The sequence below is a fragment of the Nerophis ophidion genome, linkage group LG07 (assembly GCF_033978795.1).
Source record: "Nerophis ophidion isolate RoL-2023_Sa linkage group LG07, RoL_Noph_v1.0, whole genome shotgun sequence".
In the NCBI taxonomy this organism is placed as follows: Eukaryota; Metazoa; Chordata; class Actinopteri; order Syngnathiformes; family Syngnathidae; genus Nerophis; species Nerophis ophidion.
This window is the reverse complement of record NC_084617.1, coordinates 68,613,179-68,633,178: the sequence shown is the minus strand read 5'-3', so window position 1 is coordinate 68,633,178 and position 20,000 is coordinate 68,613,179. Positions and strand designations below refer to the sequence as shown.

At 42.6% G+C, this 20,000-nt stretch overlaps 1 protein-coding gene across 2 annotated transcripts in view; it reads left to right on the top strand.

Moving 5' to 3' along the window:
• The window catches only part of slc4a5a (solute carrier family 4 member 5a), a 124,554-nt gene that overhangs the window by 87,891 nt on the left and 16,663 nt on the right, over positions 1-20,000 (top strand). For both annotated transcript variants that reach the window (XM_061906975.1, XM_061906974.1), the window contains 4 exons: positions 382-495; positions 10,213-10,374; positions 12,173-12,351; positions 15,779-15,851. In XM_061906975.1, the coding sequence (XP_061762959.1) occupies positions 382-495; positions 10,213-10,374; positions 12,173-12,351; positions 15,779-15,851 (528 nt within the window). The remainder of the gene's footprint in view (positions 1-381; positions 496-10,212; positions 10,375-12,172; positions 12,352-15,778; positions 15,852-20,000) is intronic.

Below are 20,000 nucleotides of genomic sequence, written 5' to 3'. Positions count from 1 at the left end.
TCTTCCTCAGGAAGCAAAGATTGATCGGTTTTGGGCCATGCTAGGGAGAGATGGAAGATTCCAGACTCCAGTGCATTTGATGAAAGCACTTTTGTGCGTGCCACACAGCAATGCATTGTCAGAAAGGGTGTTCAGCATGGTTAGAAAAATAGTGACAGAGAATAGAACAAGGATGGACAATTCAACCCTTAACTCAACAATTAGTAGATGAGTGTTATGTGTGTGTATATGTGTAAATAAATGAACACTGAAATTCAAATATTTATATATCTTTGTTAATGGCAGTCACCCCACTGACTTTGCCAAACTTCCAAATTGTTTGACCCTGTCAGGAAATGTTACGTCGATTGTTTTATCATTTATTTCTGCTTCTTATTCCAGCTGAGAAAACTTATCAGCGACTTCTCCATCTTCATGTCCATCATGACGTTTGTGGGCCTGGACATGCTGATCGGCCTCAAAACCCCCAAGTTAATTGTCCCAACAGAATTCAAGGTATTTTATGTGTTTTTCTTATTTTTATTTAAGTACACTTATGTCGTCTTTTGGGATATTTGGGAATGCTGTCAAATGCTCTTTCTTTCCTTTTCCATCTCCTTTGTTTGCTTGTTGGAACAACATTTGCATTTTGTTTTTTTGGCCAAAATGGCATTTGTTTTAGTTTTGCCTGTTAAATACGACAAGTTCTACGGCCATCTTCTAGGTATATACATTACATTTTAAGCATTATGTCATATTATGATGTTTTTTTTCTACACGTAAACACTTTTTTTGTGGTCTACATAACATATAAATGTGGTTCTTTGGTCAAAATGTTGCATAAAGCGTGTTTAAACAGACCATCTTCAAGCTGCTTTCTGACAGCCTTCTCAGGATGGGCGGTCTTGTTTTTTTACGTGCCTCCACTTTGACTGCGTCTTCTACCAGTCATCTTTGTTGTAGTTTTTTTGTAACGACCTGGTGGCATCGTGATGCGGATTTAGTTCTCCCAGGGATGCAGACGGGCTGCAGGTAGGAAAAATCATTTCTTAAGAAGTAAATCAGACTTTGACAAAAACTAAAAAGAGCTAGCATAAGAGCTAGAAAACAAAAGGAGCTTAGCATGGAAGCTGGTAAAAACAAAAGGGCATAGCGTGGAAGCTAGCGGGTAGCGAGCAGGAAAACAGAAGTCGTTACGTGTTGTTCAAAGACAAATTAGGAAGCAAGGCAGACTGACGGGAGAAGGCGGGCTAAATAATGACAGTAATCACAAAACAGGTGTGCGACCGGAACAAGCGGCAGGTGAAAATGATACATAACTATGGAAACCATCTGACAAGTGCACACACAGGAACCGAAGGAGTCAAAACCAACAGAAAAACACAAACAGACTCAAAAATGTACATCATAATATGATCCGGGCAGCGGATCATAACATTTTTCTTACATAGCAAGTCTACTGATGGATTAAGTACTGTACATTTTGGACTCTATGGCGCATTTAACCCTTGTGTAATGCTCATATTGTTGTTACTCAGCCAGCGTTTGTGGGTTTGACGGACCCGTTGCATTTTGTGTCATTTAATACCTCACAATCAAACACTTTTATGTTAAAATACTGAACAGATGTTTACCTTATCCCAATAAACATCTGTTCAGTATTTTAACATTAAAGTGTTTAATTGTGAGGCATTAAAAGCCACAAAATGCAGGGGTCCATCAGACACAGAACGTCAGAGGGTCAAATGTGCGAGAAAATGAGAGCAGACAGTGTTGACAAACAATGTTGCAACCTTGTGTGGGAACCGCAGGTGCAGAATCACAATCCCAATAAACATCTGTTCAATAGTTTAACATAAAAGTGTTTGATTGTGAGGCATTAAAAGCCACAAAATGCAACGGGTCCGTCAGACACTCAAACGCCGGCTGAGTAATAACTGGCACGGAACATTTCCCTGCCAGTTTCTACATCCCGCAAGGATTCTTCTTTTGTGTTTCTGCACCTGCGGTTCCCACACAAGGTTGCAACATTGTTTGTCAACACTGTCTGCTCTCATTTTCTCGCACATTTGACACTCGGGTGTTCTGTGTACCTACACTCTGTCCTCCCCCCTGTCTAAGCCTGCTGTGTGTGTGTGTGTGTGTGTGTGTGTGTGTGTGTGTGTGTGTGTGTGTGTGTGTGTGTGTGTGTGTGTGTGTGTGTGTGTGTGTGTGTGTGTGTGTGTGTGTGTGTGTGTGTGTGTGTGTGTGTTGTACACAAAACATGAATTTCCTACACTTCTATTAGACCCGTGCATCTTATATGTAATAGAAATGTGTAGTGGGGGTGTATGGTGTGTGTTCATTAAATATGTATTCTGATATATGTTCTTTTACAGAAAATTAGCCAAAGTTAGTGAGTTTCAGTTTGAAAAACTAATTAATTGTATCATTTTTCTTTTAATAAGAAATAAAAACGGGTCCCACAGACCCGAGCACCACACAAGGGTTAAAATCTTTTTTTTCCACTCAAATCTTGACAGTGCGCCTTATATCCCGGTGCGCCTAATGTACGGAATCATTCTGGTTTTGCTTACCGCCCTCGAAACAATTTTATTTGGTACATGGTGTTATGATAAGTGTGGCCAGTAGATGGCAGACAAACATAAGAGACATGTGTAGACAGCACTATGATGGCAATATGACTCAAGTGAACCACATCAACATTTTATATGTTCCGTTGAAAATGTAGAACATTACACATTACGGTATAGCTCTCGGTTGGTAGAGCGGCCGTGCCAGCAACTTAAGGATTGCAGATTCGATTCCCGCTTCCGCCATCCTAGTCAATGCCGTTGTGTCCTTGGGCAAGACACTTTACCCATCTGCTCCCAGTGCCCCCCACACTGGTTTATATGTAAAAATTTAGATATTGGGTTTCACTTTGTAAAGCGCTTTGAGTCACTAGAGAAAAAGCGCTATATAAATATAATTCACTTCACTTCACACGGCGCTTAAAAATATATCAAAATGTTTTAGTACGACTTTGGCAAGCTATGAAGCCACACCGCTTGATGTGCTTCAACATAGGAGTCTTATTATGGTGTGTTTTGTTTGGCAATTTTATGCAAAAGCAACTTTTCTTACCTTCTGGTGCCTGCTGATCTGTATTTGGGATCTGCATAAATTCGGAAAAATTGCACGCGTCCACCTTTGTAGTGACCTTAATATTTTCCACGGAATGATACGAAAATGATGGTGATTGTTTCCAGCTTTATTTGCTAACACAGGCGGGAAACTAAACGATTGGTTTTCTGGCAGTGATAATGCGAATTGCATCTCCTGTATGACGTCTCGCTGTGAAAAGCTGTCACGTTATGCAAAAAATAGCAAGCAGGCTGGATATGAAGGCACCACGCATGTCTCGCAGCATGTTGCCAGTGATTGCTTGCATCCAAAGCCTCAGCATGCACGACTTGTCGCTTCATTATAGCATCAAAGAGTCGAAATTAGAATGCATGGTGACTTGGGTGCCATGAGAGTAGAGGCAGTTTTTAGGCTGGGTAAAATTAACTGTGAGCCCGATATCAGCAAGTTAGGATAATGTAATATAGGGCTGGCCGATATGGCCTTTTTATTAATATCCCGATATTTTTAGGCCGTATCGCCATACACGATGTATATCTCGATATTTTGCCTTAGCCTTGAATGAACACATATAATCACAGCAGTATGATGATTCTATGTGTCTACATTAAAACATTCTTCTTCATACTGCATTAATATATGCTCATTTTAAACTTGCATACAGAGAGGGAAATCACAACTAAGTAAATTGAGCAAAAGTGTATTTATTAAACAGTTATTAAGCAGTGGCACAAACATTCATGTCATTTCAAAACAGAAAGTGCAAGATTTTCAGAGATATTTTAAAACAAGCTATGAGTGCACTTTTGTGCATGATGTCACTAAGATGACATATCAAAACAACACTAAATTAAAGTGCTCTTTTTGTACAGAACGTCACTACAATAGTTTAAAACAGTGGTTCTTAACCTTGTTGGAGGTACCGAACTCCATTAGTTTCATAAGCACATTCACTGAACCCTTCTTAGTGAAAATAAAATGGGTTTTTTTTTTCAAATTCAAGACAAAGTTATATGTTTTTGGTAACACTTTAGTATGGATAACATATTCTAAGTAACAAAGACTTAGTTTAGAGGTTTTTGGACACTAGGGGAACATATTCTAAGTAACAAAGACTTAATTTGGAGTTATTTGGTCAGGGTTAGGGTTAAAGGGTTAGAGTTATAATGAGGCCATACCGAATAAGGCATTAATAAGTACTTACTAGTTAAGAGCCAATATGTTACTAATTTGCATGTCAATAAGCAACTAACTAATAGTGAATATATCCCCCATACTAAAGTGTTACCATGTTTTTTTTACTGGTGCACAAAATCAACCGTGCATGAACGTCACCTTGTTCAAAGAACAAAACCGACACTAAACTCACACTAGACTGCATAAACTCACAACAAATGACACACCTGCGAATCAGTGTGACTTCTGCTGTTGCCGTATCCGTAATACGCCGATAGGAAGAAATTTTTATTGAGTCGGGTGTGTTTTGACCTCCGCCGAACCCCTGAGGCCGACTCAACGAACCACTAGGGTTCGATCGAACCCAGGTTAAGAACCGCTGGTTTAAAACAAATAAAGTGCACTTTTGTGCATGATGTCACACCAGATATTTCAATAAGTGTCAAATAAAAATGAGCTGCATAATAGGAAATCAAATAGTGTATGTCCTTCGCTATGTGGTAGGTTACTACAAACGTTATCTCCTTTCATGCACAGAGGGAAATCAAAACTAAGTCAATTTAGCAAAATTGTATTTATTAAACAGTTATTAAGCAGTGGCACAAACATTCATGTCATTTCCAAAACAGAAAGTGCAAGATTGTCAGAGACATTTTAAAACAAGCTATTATTGCACTTTTGTGAATGATGTCACTAAGATGACATATCAAAACAACACTAAATTAATGTGCACTTTTTGTACAAAACGCCACTACAATAGTTTAAAATAAATAAAGCACACTTTTGTGCATGATGTCACACAAGATATCAAATAAAAATGCATTATAGGAACTCAAATAGTGTATGTCCTTCACTATGTGGTAGGTTCCTGCGGACGTTATCTCCTTCTGTTGTTGACTATTTTATTCATACGGTGTAACTCCCTCCAAATAGCACTGACACAATGGCTTTCTTGAACTGATTTATTGAAGGCTTTCTTTCCCTTCAATTCACCGTGAAAACTGAAATAAAATAAAGCATGTTACAAACGTAAATAACAATAACATGCGCAGCATGTGAATCAAACATTTCACCAAAGTAAAACACAAACAGAAATAACAAATACCTCGTTGGCCTGCATGCTTCTTTTTAGGAGGAAATTGTGATCTTCTGGCTCTTATAGCCCGAACGCTGAAAGTCCTTGTGACACTTTTTTGTCCTTGTTACCATCAGTCGCTCTCTTTATCCCTTCTCATTGCATCAAACAAATGTTCACTCATACCCGGAAGCAGCTTCCTTATATCCCTTCACAGACCAATCGAGACAATTCAAAACAAAAGCATGCCCACAAACCCAACAAAAAGGCATGAAATTACATTTTTGACCATAGTAACCTAAATAAAGCCTTCTTATTAACTTTTATACATTTTGATTTAAATTCCCTTTTATGAACTTAACTTATTCTGTTTTTAGAGAAATAAAACCAATTATAATTATTAGTCGCAACAGTTACATACGGTGTCGATGTAAAAATTGGTTGCTTCGGCATTTTGTTGGTGTGGCACCGAACGGAGATGTTGACATGCGGAGTTTCAAGCACTCCTCATTCTCTAGCACAGTGGTTCTCATATGGGGGTACGCGTACCCCTGGGGGTACTTGAAGGTATGCCAAGGGGTACGTGGGATTTTTAAAAAAATATTCTAAGTAAAGCAACAATTCAAAAATCCTTTATAAATACATTTATTGAATAATATTTCAACAAAATATGAATGTAAGTTCATAAACTGTGAAAAGAAATGCAACAATGTTGACAGCTAGATATGTTGTGGACATGTTCCATAAATATTGATGTTAAAGATTTCTTTTTTTTTTGTGAAGAAATGTTTAGTGAATTATATTGTGAAGTGAATTATATTTATATAGCGCTTTTCTCTAGTGACTCAAAGCGCTTTACATAGTGAAACCCAATATCTAATTTTTACATTTAAACCAGTGTGGGTGGCACTGGGAGCAGGTGGGTAAAGTGTCTTGCCCAAGGACACAACGGCAGTGACTAGGATGGCGGAAGTGGGAATCGAACCTGCAACTCCCAAGTTGCTGGCACGGCCACTCTACCAACCGAGCTATGCCGCCCAGAATTAAGTTGATGAATCCAGATGGATCTCTATTACAATCCCCAAAGAGGGCACTTTAAGTTGATGATTACTTCTATGTGTAGAAATCTTTATTTATAATTGAATTACTTGTTTATTTTTCAACAAGTTTTTAGTTATCTTTATATCTTTTTTCCAAATAGTACCAGAAAGACCACTACAAATGAGCAATATTTTGCACTGTTATACAATTTAATAAATCAGAAACTGATGACATAGTGCTGTATTTTACTTCTTTATCTCTTTTTTTTAACCAAAAATACTTTGCTCTGATTAGGGGGTACTTGAATTTCCCCAGGGCTCAACCAAGTACTTTCTATTGTATTCTATTGAATAAAAAAAATGTTCACATGCGGTACATCACTGAAAAAAGGTTGAGAACCACTGCTCTAGCAGGTGACTTTTCAAATGATGCTACATATTAGCAGTAATGCTACTTTTTGTAGCAGCGCTTTTGCCACATACTTGACATATTACGGTTGTCTGTTCGACATATTCCCGCTTGAAGCCAAACCACCGCCGATTTTGTTGTAGATAATTCTTCCTTCATTTGTTACTAGATTCGCACCTTTTTTCTCTCGTATTACCACTCGCACCGCACCTCTAGCACCACAGCTGATGTTACCATGCCGCTTACCTCTCTGCACCGCGAGGGCATATACATACAGTATGTGACGTATGAAAAAAGGTGCATCTGTTTTACGTCTCTGTGAGAAGGAGAGATAGGAAAGAGTGGAAGTGCCTGTAGTCCAGGGGTCACCAACCTTTTTGAAACCAAGAGCTACTTCTTGGGTACTGATTAATGTGAAGGGAATAAATTGCCAGAATAGCCAATTTGCTCAATTTACCTTTAATAAATGAAACTATATATATATATATATATATATACATATATATGTGTTTATATATATATATATATATATATATATATACATATATATATATATACATATATATATGTGTGTTTATATATATATATATATATATATATACATATATATATATGTGTGTTTATATATATATGTATATGTATATAAGGGACGGCGTGGCGCAGTGGGAGAGTGGCCGTGCGCAACCCGAGGGTCACTGGTTCAAATCCCACCTAGAACCAACCTTGTCACGTCCGTTGTGTCCTGAGCAAGACACTTCACCCTTGCTCCTGATGGGTGCTGGTTGGCGCCTTGCATGGCAGCTCCCTCCATCAGTGTGTGAATGTGTGTGTGAATGGGTAAATGTGGAAGTAGTGTCAAAGCGCTTTGAGTACCTTGAAGGTAGAAAAGCGCTATACAAGTACAACCCATATATATATATATATATATATATATATATATATATATATATATATATATATATATATATAAATGGGTATCTCTATCTGTAATTCCGTCGTACAATTTTTTTCTTTTTACGGAAGGTTTTTTGTAGAGAATAAATAATGAAAAAAACACTTAATTGAACGGTTTAAAAGAGGAGAAAACAGGGGGAAAAAATGAACATTTAATTTTGAAACATAGTTTATCTTCAATTTCGACTCTTTAAAATTCAAAATTCACCCGAAAAAAAGAAGAGAAAAACTAGCTAATTCGAATGTTTTTGAAAAAATAAAAAACAAAAATTTATGGAACATCATTAGTCATTTTTCCCGATTAAGATTAATTTTAGAATTTTGCTGACATATTTTATATAGGTTTAAATCCAATTTGCACTTTGTTAGAATATATAACAAATTGGACCAAGCTATATTTCTAACAAAGACAAATCATTATTTCTTCTAGATTTTCCAGAACAAAATTTTTAAAAGAAATTCAAAAGACTTTGAAATAAGATTTTAATTTGATTCTAAAGATTTGCTAGATTTGCTAGAATCATTTTTTTGAATTTTAATCATAATAAGTTTAAAGAAATATTTCATAAATATTATTCGTCGAAAAAACAGAAGCTAAAATGAAGAAATAAATTAAAATGTATTTATTATTCTTTACAATAAAAAAAAACTAAATTTACTTCAACATTGATTTAAATTGTCAGGAAAAAAGAGGAACTAATTTAAAAGGTAAAAAGGTATATGTGTTTAAAAATCCTAAAATAATTTTTAAGGTTGTATTTTTTCTCTAAAATTGTCTTTCCGAAAGTTATAAGAAGCAAAGTAAAAAAATAAATGAATTTATTTAAACCAGTGAAGACCAAGTCTTTAAAATATTTTCTTGGATTTTCAAATTCTGTTTGAGTTTTGTCTCGCTTAGAATTAAAAATGTCAAGCAAAGCGAGACCAGCTTGCTAGTAAATAAATAAAATGTTAAAAATAAATGCAGCTCACTGGTAAGTGCTGCTATTTGAGCTATTTTTAGAACAGGCCAGCGGGCGACTCATCTGGTCCTTAGGGGCTACCGCGTTGGTGACCCCTGCTGTAGTGTAATGCCCGCAGCTAAAAGCAACTGCGTGAGAAAGTATACTCAAATATCATGATATAGTCATTTTCTATATCGCACAGAGTATATCGAGTATATGAATCTATCGCCCAGCCCTGTTGTAATATACGAGTCCAGGTTGAATTGCTCCTGGGGAACATTGTGTTCATTTTCATCAATCACGTGAATGTACAATTACTCCACAAAAAAGATAGGGACAGCGGAGGCATTTCTGGAAAAAAAGAAGGCGGTAAGTGTCAAAAAGCTTAATTTTCTTCAATTTCCTGACCGTGTAGAGCAGGGGTATCAAACTCAAATACAGAGTGGGACAAAATTTTAAACGGAACAAAGCCGCGGGCCAAGGTTGAACAAATTAATCTTTTAATAGGGACCCAAACAAGTGTTGCATTAAATATTGAACAAGCAAGGCTTATATAACTTTAGTGACATGCAAAATCCAGTTTCAAATAATAATAATAATAATAATAAAATTATCAATGGCATATCAAATACAATTTAAATAAAAATGCTATGCCTTTTTTTCTATTTGCAATCTTCTGAGTTAAATATCAAATTTTTTCCACAGGCTAATAATAAATTTGAAAATAAAATAACAATAATGAACGGAGCAAACATTCAAGCCTTGAAGTAGCAAGAGAAAATGCATGAATAAAACGTTAATTATTGGTCAGTTTGCTGGAAGTTTCCTGGAAGACTTAGTGCTGCACGGGGTTCTGGGTATTTGTTCTGTTGTGTTACGGTGCGAATGTTCACCCGAAATGTGTTCGTCATTCTTGTTTGGTGTGGGTTCACAGTGTGGCGCATATTTGGAACAGTACTAAAGTTGTTTATACGGCCACCCTCAGTGTGACCTGTATGGCTGTTGACCAAGTATGCCTTGCATTCACTTGTGCGTGTGTGTAAAAGCCACAAATATTATGTGACACGCTGTTAGTATGGAGGGAAAAGCGGACGTGACGACAGGTTGTAGAGAACGCTAAAGGCAGTGCCTTAAATGCACGCCCCCGATAAAGTTGTCCAGGTGGAAATCGGTAGAAATTCGGGAGAATGGTTGCCCCGGGAGATTTTCGGGAGGGGCGCTGAACTTCGGGAGTCTACCGGGAAAATTAGGAAGGTTGGCAAGTATGAGTATTAGCGGTGAATGCGGTGTTATACAGCGGCACCGACGCTGTATAACACCAGCGGGCCAGCTCTAATGCTAAATTGATATTGCCTCAAGGGCCAAATTAAATTACACGGCGGATCAGAGTTTGCAACCCATGGTGTAGATAAAGCAAATACATGTCTTGCCTGAGGAGTTCATGAATAACATTCCTATTCTGAATGCTGACTTATTGTGGAGCTGAAGAGTTTTCTTGTCTCCAACTAGCCGACTCGGCCGGATCGTGGCTGGCTGGTGATGCCGTTTGGGAAGAACCCCTGGTGGGTTTACTTGGGCAGTTTTGTGCCGGCACTCCTGGTCACCATTCTCATCTTCATGGATCAGCAGATCAGCGCTGTCATCGTCAACCGCAAGGAGAACAAACTCAAGGTACAAGTGGACTTCTGCCAGACTGCTTTGCTTGCTAATAATCAATTGGCGATTAATAGAACTCAAACTTCGAATATCAATAACCCCGATCCTAACAACCTGCCAGGTGAGGCAATTAATTTGAGCTGCTCAATCAATCAATGTTATTTATATAGCCCTAAATGCTATATACCCCATTTTTTATAAATGTTTGCAAATGTTTTAAAAATAGAAAATAGAATACTCAGAAATCCTATAACTATTCACAGCCTTTGCCATGAAGCTCAAAAGTTGGGTCAGCTGCATCCTGTTGAAACTGATCATCCTTGAGTTGTTCCTGCCCTTTGGATAGATAGGTCTTTTTTGTCATTGCACAAGTACAACGAAACTTTGTTTTCAGCACAAACCCGTCCAAAATTCGACAAACAATCAGTGCACACGGTTACAGAACAGGAACGCCGATGGGTCGCCACAAGTCGCCCCGTAAAAAATGGGGAAAAAGGTAAAACGCTGAGGAAGGATGAGAAAAAAAATACAATCTAGACTGGGAAAAAAAACTTCATAGCAAAGCACATATACATATTACAACGTACATCTGGAGATATCTAGCCACAGAGGGAAGGGAGTGCGGGGTCATGGTGGTCGGCCGCAGCTCTCAGGCGCTGACCATCCTTCCATCACCCCTATGGGATTTGACACTGGTGTTCAGTTCACTTCAATCAATCAATCAATGTTTACTTATACAGCCCTAAATCACTAGTGTCTCAAAGGGCTGCACAAACCACCACGACATCCTCGGTAGGCCCACATAAGGGCAAGGAAAACTCACATCCAGTGGGACATCGGTGACAATGATGACTATGAGAACCTTGGGGAGGAGGAAAGCAATGGATGTCGAGCGGGTCTAACATGATACTGTGAAAGTTCAATCCACAATGGATCCAACACAGTCGCGAGAGTCCAGTCCAAAGCGGATCCAACACAGCAGCGAGAGTCCCGTTCACAGCGGAGCCAGCAGGAAACCATCCCAAGCGGAGGCGGATCAGCAACGCAGAGATGTCCCCAGCCGATACACAGGCAAGCAGTACATGGCCACCGGATCGGACCGGACCCCCTCCACAAGGGAGAGTGGGACATAGAAGAAAAAGAAAAGAAACGGCAGATTAACTGGTCTAAAAAGGGAGTCTATTTAAAGGCTAGAGTATACAAATGAGTTTTAAGGTGAGACTTAAATGCTTCTACTGAGGTGGCATCTCGAACTGTTACCGGAAGGGCATTCCAGAGTACTGGAGCCCGAACGGAAAACGCTCTATAGCCACTTCACAGTTAATAGAAGGCTTGAGCCTTCCAACTACATTTCTCGCACTGGAACCCATTTTTCCAGTTGTGTAGAGTTGCGATGTCGAGTGCCGAGCACCCACAAATGCAAAAGATTGAGTCTCAGTTAATGCTGGATGTATTGGGTTTGGGATCATGCAGGATTCCTTTCACCAATGCAACAAGATGCTGTCCCCACCGAGGGGACCCACAAAAATACAGGAAGCAAGACATAGTGAAGTGAATTATATTTATATAGCGCTTTTATCTAGTGACTCAAAGCGCTTTTACATAGTGAAACTCAATATCTAAGTTACATTTAAACCAATGTGGGTGGCACTGGGAGCAGGTGGGTAAAGTGTCTTGCCAAGGACACAACGGTAGTGACGGGGTTGGCAGAAGCCGTAATCGAACCTGGAACCCTCAAGTTGCCGGCACTGTCACTCTGTTCATACGTGTTTGTTTTGTCATGAATGACCTTCTCCGCCTGCTGTCCCTGCAGAAAGGTTGTGGCTACCATTTGGATCTCTTCTGGGTGGGCGTCTTGATGGCGGCTTGTTCCTTCTTGGGTCTGCCCTGGTATGTTGCTGCCACCGTCATTTCCATCGCCCACATCGACTCTCTAAAAATGGAGAGTGAATCCAGCGCTCCAGGAGAGCAACCGCAGTTCCTCGGGGTCAGGTTAGGATGAAGTCTTTTAGTGATTCTGCACATTTTAAATACAAATATCAAGATGTGATTGAAATGTTGGTTCGAGTATAAGAGTACCTTCATTTTTTATATGCTCAATATAAATACTTTGGAACCTGTTTATGTCGACTTCAACTAAATCAACCAATTCTTCCCGCTTAAATAGACGCCAATGTCCAAAAGAAATCAAATCTGAAAATCAAAGGGCTAATTTTTTTATCAAAACAATTCAGTTTGTTCATTTTGTGTTGGCGTTGCTTTGTTGGGTTGGAGTGGTCTGGGGGCCGTGATTGGTGGCCCTGCGCTGATGGAATCGTATTGACTGGCTGGCGTTGGCTTGCTGTGGGCGGGTGGACTTCTTCCCACCGTTGAGAGGCTTTGTACCCTAGCCAGGGTGTAACAGACTTTGAGGAAAAACACATCCATGAAGCCAAACAGAAGCGACAGTTCCGCAAGACCAGAGACTGTCCCACCCTCTCAGCCAGCCATAACCTGCCCTCACTGTAGCCGGTCATTCCGGGCCAGGATTGGCCTCATCAGACATCTTCGCACACAAAAATCAACATGAAGTAGCTTGGTCATCTTCGAAAACGAAGGACGAACATGACCCTGGCCACGACTCGTTTGAGCGGATTACTGCGTGGATAACCAAGGTGCGTGTTCACGTTACGCATGGGGGCTGTGCAGTTTTTTTGCCTGGGGTTACTGGTGTGGACTCTGCAGAGTCAAGTTGGGCAGGCGCTGGTTTGGTTTGGCAGGAGGTGAACTCGCGTGGCGTCGTGTTGGACTGGTGTGGCGTTGCGTGGGTTTCTCTTCCTGTTGGGCGGCGTCCGTGCCCGTCTGTTCCGGCCTTGCACTCTGGGGTCGGTGGCGGTGGCTTGATGCAGTTGAATGAAGTAATCGGCTGGTTCTCTGTGGAGAGTGGGGTTCCGGGGATGGATCACCAGCCTGTGTATGGTGGACTTCTACCACCGTTGAGAGGCTTGGTTCCCTGGCCAGGACTCGTTTGAGCGGATTACTGCGTGGATAGCCGGGGTGTGTGTTTGTGTTACGCATGGGGGCTGTGCAGTTTTTTTGCCTGGGGTTACTGGTGTGGACTCCGCAGGGTCGGGCAGGCGCTGGCTTGGTTTGGCAGGGGGTGGACTCGTGTGGCGTCGTGTAGGACTGGTGTGACGTCGCGCGGGTTTCTCTTCCTGTTGGGCGGCGTCCGTGCCCGTCTGTTCCGGCCTTGCACTCTGGGGTCTGTATCGGTAGCTTGATGCGGTTGGTTGAATGGATCCGCTGGTTCTCGGTGGATAGTGGGGTTCTGGGGCTGGATCGCTGCCCCGCCAGCCTGTGTATGGTGGACTTCTTCCCCCGTTGAGAGGCTTGGTTCCCTGGCCAGGACTCGTTTGAGCGGATTACTGCGTGGATAGCCGGGGTGCGTGTTCGTGTTACGCATGGGGCTGTGCAGTTTTTTTGCCTAGGGTTACTAGTGTGGACTCCGCAGAGTCGAGTTTGGCAGGGGGTGGACTCGCGTGGCGTCGTGTTGGACTGGTGTGGCGTTGCGCGGGTTTCTCTTCCTGTTAGGCGGGGTCCGTGCCCGTCTGTTCCGGCCTTGCACTCTGGGGTCTGTGTCGGTGCCTTGATGCGGTTGGTTAAAGTGATCGGCTGGTTCTCGGTGGAGAGTGGGGTTCCGTGGATGGATCGCTGCCCCGCCAGCCTTTGTATTGTGTACTTATTCCCTCGTTGAGAGGCTTGGTTCCCTGGCCAAGACTCGTTTGAGCGGATTGCTGCGTGGATAGCCGGGGTGCGTGTTCGCGTTACGCATGGGGCCGGTGCAGTTTTTTGCCTAGGGTTACTGGTGTGGACTCCGCAGAGTCGAGTTTGGCAGGGGGTGGACTCGCGTGGCGTCGTGTTTGCCTGGTGTGGCGTTGCGCGGGTTTCTCTTCCTGTTAGGTGGGGTCCGTGCTCGTCTGTTCCGGCCTTGCACTCTGGGGTCTGTGTCGGTGGCTTGATGCGGTTGATTAAAATGATCGGCTGGTTTTCGGTGGAGAGTGAGGTTCCGGGGATGGATCGCTTCCCCGCCAGCCTGTGTTTGGTGGACTTATTCCCCCGTTGAGAGGCTTGGTTCCCTGGCCAGGACTCGTTTGAGCGGATTGCTGCGTGGATAGCCGGGGTGCGTGTTCGCGTTACGCATGGGGCCGGTGCAGTTTTTTTTGCCTAGGGTTACTGGTGTGGACTCCGCAGAGTCGAGTTTGGCAGGGGGTGGACTCGCGTGGCGTCGTGTTTGCCTGGTGTGGCGTTGCGCGGGTTTCTCTTCCTGTTAGGTGGGGTCCGTGCCCGTCTGTTCCGGCCTTGCACTCTGGGGTCTGTGTCGGTGGCTTGATGCGGTTGATTAAAATGATCGGCTGGTTTTCGGTGGAGAGTGGGGTTCCGGGGCTGGATTGCTGACCCGCCAGCCTGTGTATGGTGGACTTCTTCCATCGTTGAGAGGTTTGGTTCCCTGGCCAGGACTCGTTTGAGCGGATTACTGCGTGGATAGCCGGGGTGCATGTTCGCGTTAGACATAGGGGCTGTGCAGTTTTTTTGCCTAGGGTTACTGGTGTGGACGCCGCAGAGTCGGGTTGTGCAGGCGCTGGCTTGGTTTGGCAGGGGGTGGACTCGCGTGGCGTCATGTTAGACTGGTGTGATATAGCTCTGTGCCTGCCTACTTTATGGGTTAAAGATAAACCTATGAATAACGGAGACATAAATAATAGTCTCATTTTTTTAAAGTGAGAGAGGACGCTAAAGGCAGTGCCTTTAAGGCACGCCCCCAATATCGTTGTTCGGGTGGAAATTGGGAGAAATTCGGGAGAATGGTTGCCCCGGGAGATTTTCGGGAGGGGCACTAGAATTCGGTAGTCTCCTGGGAAAATCGGGAGGGTTGGCAAGTATGCCCAAACCTGATTTGTGGTCATGTCAAAATCAATCAAAACAAACTTATTGTTCTTAGCTTTTTCTGGTTTGGCAGAACCAACAAAATTCACCCTTTTACATTGTGTGCAAATGAAGAAAAACAGGGTCGCTTACAAGTCTGGCGAAGGTTACGAATAAATATACAAATAATGGATATTTGAAGTTATGTGGCCAGCCCCTCATGTCAGTCAGTCTGAGTTCTGTCAACGTAAACAGGTCCAACAGCAGTAACAACTGACATTGTTTTCCAAATACGACAATAACTTTTAATGACCTTTTATGCCAATCACTTCCAGAAGTTAACCAGTCATTGATTTACATAAAGGTAATTACAAGTGATGTAAACATGCTAGCACGTTACTTTTATTATTTCAGCTGGAGTTAAATCCTTTTTGCCCAGCTTTGCTTTGCAGAGGACCAGAACATTCTTGGAGCTGATTTATCTTTTGTGTTTGTGTCGTTAATGTTGGATTCACAGAGAACAGCGGGTGACAGGCATCCTGGTGTTTGTTCTCACCGGGGTTTCCATCTTCCTCGCTCCAATATTGAAGGTATGCAGAACACTGGAATGAGCCACATGTGCTATTCAAACATTTCTTTTAATTCAGGTCCAAGTAAAAATACCAGCACCAAATAAAGTACTGCAGTTATGTGCAGTGAAGGAAGTAGAATTGAAATTCCAATACTTTGGATTTTATCCCACAATGCATTGGCGGCAGCCATACTGGTAGGCTTTGTTCACTGAGAGTCATTGTTTACGATACCGCTACACATGATGTTTCCAGACCATTAAGTAGAAAATAAAATTGCCCTGGCTTTGATACAATGGATAAATACTGTGAGTCATTAGATAAGAAGTCCCTTTGTTGTTACAAGGAGAAAACAGCTGCAATTGGATGCGAGGACCCTTACCAGATCGACAAGTCTGAGATCACAACATCTTTCTCGATCATTTATACCCAGACTTGGTGAATGACTTCATTTTTCAACAAAGCCCATTTTATACCTTGTAGGACTTTCAAAATTCTAGGAGTCCAGCAACCTATGGCCGGTTAGTTTGTGACATTTGTGTTAATCTGTGGAGATGGTGTAGTCAAGGCTGGAGTCATGCACTCGCTGAAATGAACCCAGTCCAGTTTGACAATCATCCATCCATCCATCCATTTTCTACCGCTTATTCCCTTTCAGGGTCGCGGGGGGCGCTTGTGCCTATCTCAGCTACAATCGGGCGGAAGGCGGGGTGCACCCTAGACAAGTCGCCACCTCATCGCAGGGCCAACACAGATAGACGGACAACATTCACACTCACATTCACACACTAGGGCCAATTTAGTGTTGCCAATCAACCTATCCCCAGGTGCATGTCTTTGGAAGTGGGAGGAAGCCGGAGTACCCGGAGGGAACCCACGCATTCACGAGGAGAACATGCAAACTCCACACAGAAAGATCACGAGCCTGGATTTGAACCCAGGACTGCAGGACCTTCGTATTGTGAGGCAGACGCACTAACCCCTCTTCCACCGTGAAGCCCAGTTTGACAATCACTGAATACCAATCTAAGACCATCTCACCCCACTGTGACCGGTAGGCAGGATTGGGAGATAGTTGTTCTTGTGTCGCTTTAGTTTAGTTTTATTAGGAGGCCCCAGTCGTGAGTACAGTATCCAATATCAATACAACTACCAAGTTCTTCGACCAAGCACATCAAGTTAATCAGAGTGAAGCTGTCGTTTGTTTTCTTGATTACATGAAGTGAAATGATGACAACAAACACGTCCATGTCCCATACAATATATTGCCAAAAGTGTTTGGCCACCTGCCTTTACTCACATATGAACTTGAAGTGCCATCCATCCATCCGTCTTCTTCCGCTTATCCCAGGTCGGGTTGCGGGGGCAGCAGCCTAAGCAGGGAAGCCCAGACTTTCCTCTCCCCAGCCACTTGGTCCAGCTCTTCCCGGGGGATCCCGAGGCGTTCCCAGGCCAGCCGGGAGACATAGTCTTCCCAACGTGTCCTGGGTCTTCCCCGTGGCCTCCTACAAGTTGGACATCCCCTAAACACCTCCCTAGGGCGGCGTTCGGGTGGCATCCTGACTAGATGCCCAAACCACCTCATCTGGCTCCTTTCGACGTGGAGGAGCAGCGGCTTTACTTTGAGCTCCTCCCGGATGACAGAGCTTCTCACCCTATCTGTAAGGGAGAGCCCCGCCACCTGGCGGAGGAAACTCATTTCGGTCGCTTGTACCCGTGATCTTGTCCTTTTGGTCATAACCAAAAGCTCATGACCATAGGTGAGGATGGGAACGTAGATCGAGCGGTAAATTGAGAGCTTCGCCTTCTGGCTCAGCTCCTTCTTCACCACAACGGATCGATACAACGTCCGCATTACTGAAGACGCCGCACCGATCCGCCTGTTGATCTCACGAGCCACTCTTCCCTCACTTGTGAACAAGACTCCGAGGTACTTGAACTCCTCCACTTGGGGCAGGTTGTCCTCCCCAACTCGGAGATGGCACTCCACCCTTTTCTGGGCGAGAACCATGGACTCGGACTTGAAGGTGTTGATTCTCATTCCGGTCGATTCACACTCGGGTGCGAACCTATCCAGTGAGAGCTGAAGATCCTGGCAAGATGAAGCCATCAGGACCACATCATCTGCAAAAAGCAGAGACCTAATCCCGCGGCAACCAAACCGGAACCCCTCAACGCCTTGACTGTGCCTAGAAGTTCTGTCCATAAAAGTTTTAAACAGAATCGGTGACAAAGGACGGCCTTGGTGGAGTCCAACCCTAACTGGAAACGTGTCCGACTTACTGCCGGACCAACTTGAAATGCCGTCCCATGGAATTGTCTAAAATGTTTTGGTATCCTAGAGCTTTCAAAGTTTCTTACACTGGAACTAAGAGGCCGAGCCCAACTCCTGAAAATCCCAACCCCACACCATAATTCCTGCGTCTAAGTAGACATATTGTCACAAAACACAACATTTAGGCAGGCACTTCTCACTTCCTTTGAGGATCTCAAACAGCTTGCTTGGCAATATTGTTTTATAAACATTTCCTCACAGCCACCCTGGTTCTAATTCAATTTCCGGCACTTATCGGAAATACACAAAAACAAGTGCCAAGACGCAATAAAAGTTTTGCATAATATGGCCCCCTTTAAAGGTGTCTTATTATTCCTGTTACTTGGATAGAAAGAATTTCTTGGAATTTTAAGGAATTGAATTCCATTTCCTGTAATTCCAATTCAACTAATCCAATCCTTTATACGAATTGAAACGAAATTCCAAAGTTGGAATTGTTCCCAAGCCTGCTGTATACCATCTTGTTTTGATTAGATTTAGATCATGGATGTCAAACTCTGGCCCAGGGGCCAAATTTGGCCCACCGTGTAACTTCATTTGGCCCTTGAGGCAATATGAAATTGACATTAGAGCTGGCCCGCCGGTTTTATACAGCGGCGGTGCCGCTGTAACACCGCATTCACCACTAATACTCATACTTGCCAACCCTCCCGATTTTCCCGGACTCCCAAATTTCAGTGCCCCTCCCGAAAATCTCCCGGGGTAAACATTCTCCCGAATTTCTCCCCATTTCTACCCGGACGACAATATTGGGGGCGTGCATTAACGGCACTGCCTTTAGCGTCCTCTACAACCTGTCGTCACGTCCGCTTTTCCTACATAGAAATAGCATGCCAACCCAGTCACATAACATATGCGGCTTTTACACACACACAAGTGAATGCAATGCATACTTGTTCAACAGCCATACAGGTCACACTGAGGGTGGCCGTATAAACAACTTTAACAATCTTACAAATATGCACCACACTGTGAACCCACACCAAACAAGAATAACAAACAAATTTCGACAACATAAACACAACAGAACAAATACCCAGATCCCCTTGCAGCACTAACTCTTCCGGAACGCAACAATATACCCCCCCCCCAGCAATAATTAATGTTTTACTCATGCACTTTCTCTTGCTACTTCAAGGCTTGAATGTTTGATTAATTTGTTATTATTTTATTTGCAAATGTATTATTAGCCTGTGGAAAAAGTTTATGTTGATATTTACCTCAGAGGGCCGCAAATAGAAAAGAGGCATTCAATTTTTTTTCTTAATTTTATTTTATATGTCGTTGATATTTTTTAATTATTATTATTTAAAACTCGATTTGACATGTCACTATAACGTTATATAAGCCTTGCTTGTTCAATATTCAATGGGCGGCATAGCTCGGTTGGTAGAGTGGCCGTGTCAGCAACTTGAGGGTTGCAGGTTCGATTCCCGCTTGTGCCATCCTAGTTACTGCCGTTGTGTCCTTGGGCAAGACACTTTACCCACCTGCTCCCAGTGCCACCCACACTGGTTTAAATGTAACTTAGATATTGGGTGTCACTATGTAAAGCGCTTTGAGTAACTTGAGAAAAGCGCTATATAAATATAATTCACTTCACTTCAATGCAAAACTTGTTTGGGTCCCTATTAAAAGGTTAATTTGTTCAACCTTGGCCCGTGGCTCTGTTCAGTTTTAAATTTTGGCCCACTCTGTATTTGAGTTTGACACCCCTGATTTAGATTTATTGGTCCCCTTTGGGGGAATTCATTTTCACTGCCGTACATTCGAACAATAAACATTACACATCACAAACAAAAACAAGGAAAAGACATCATACATGACCAACACAT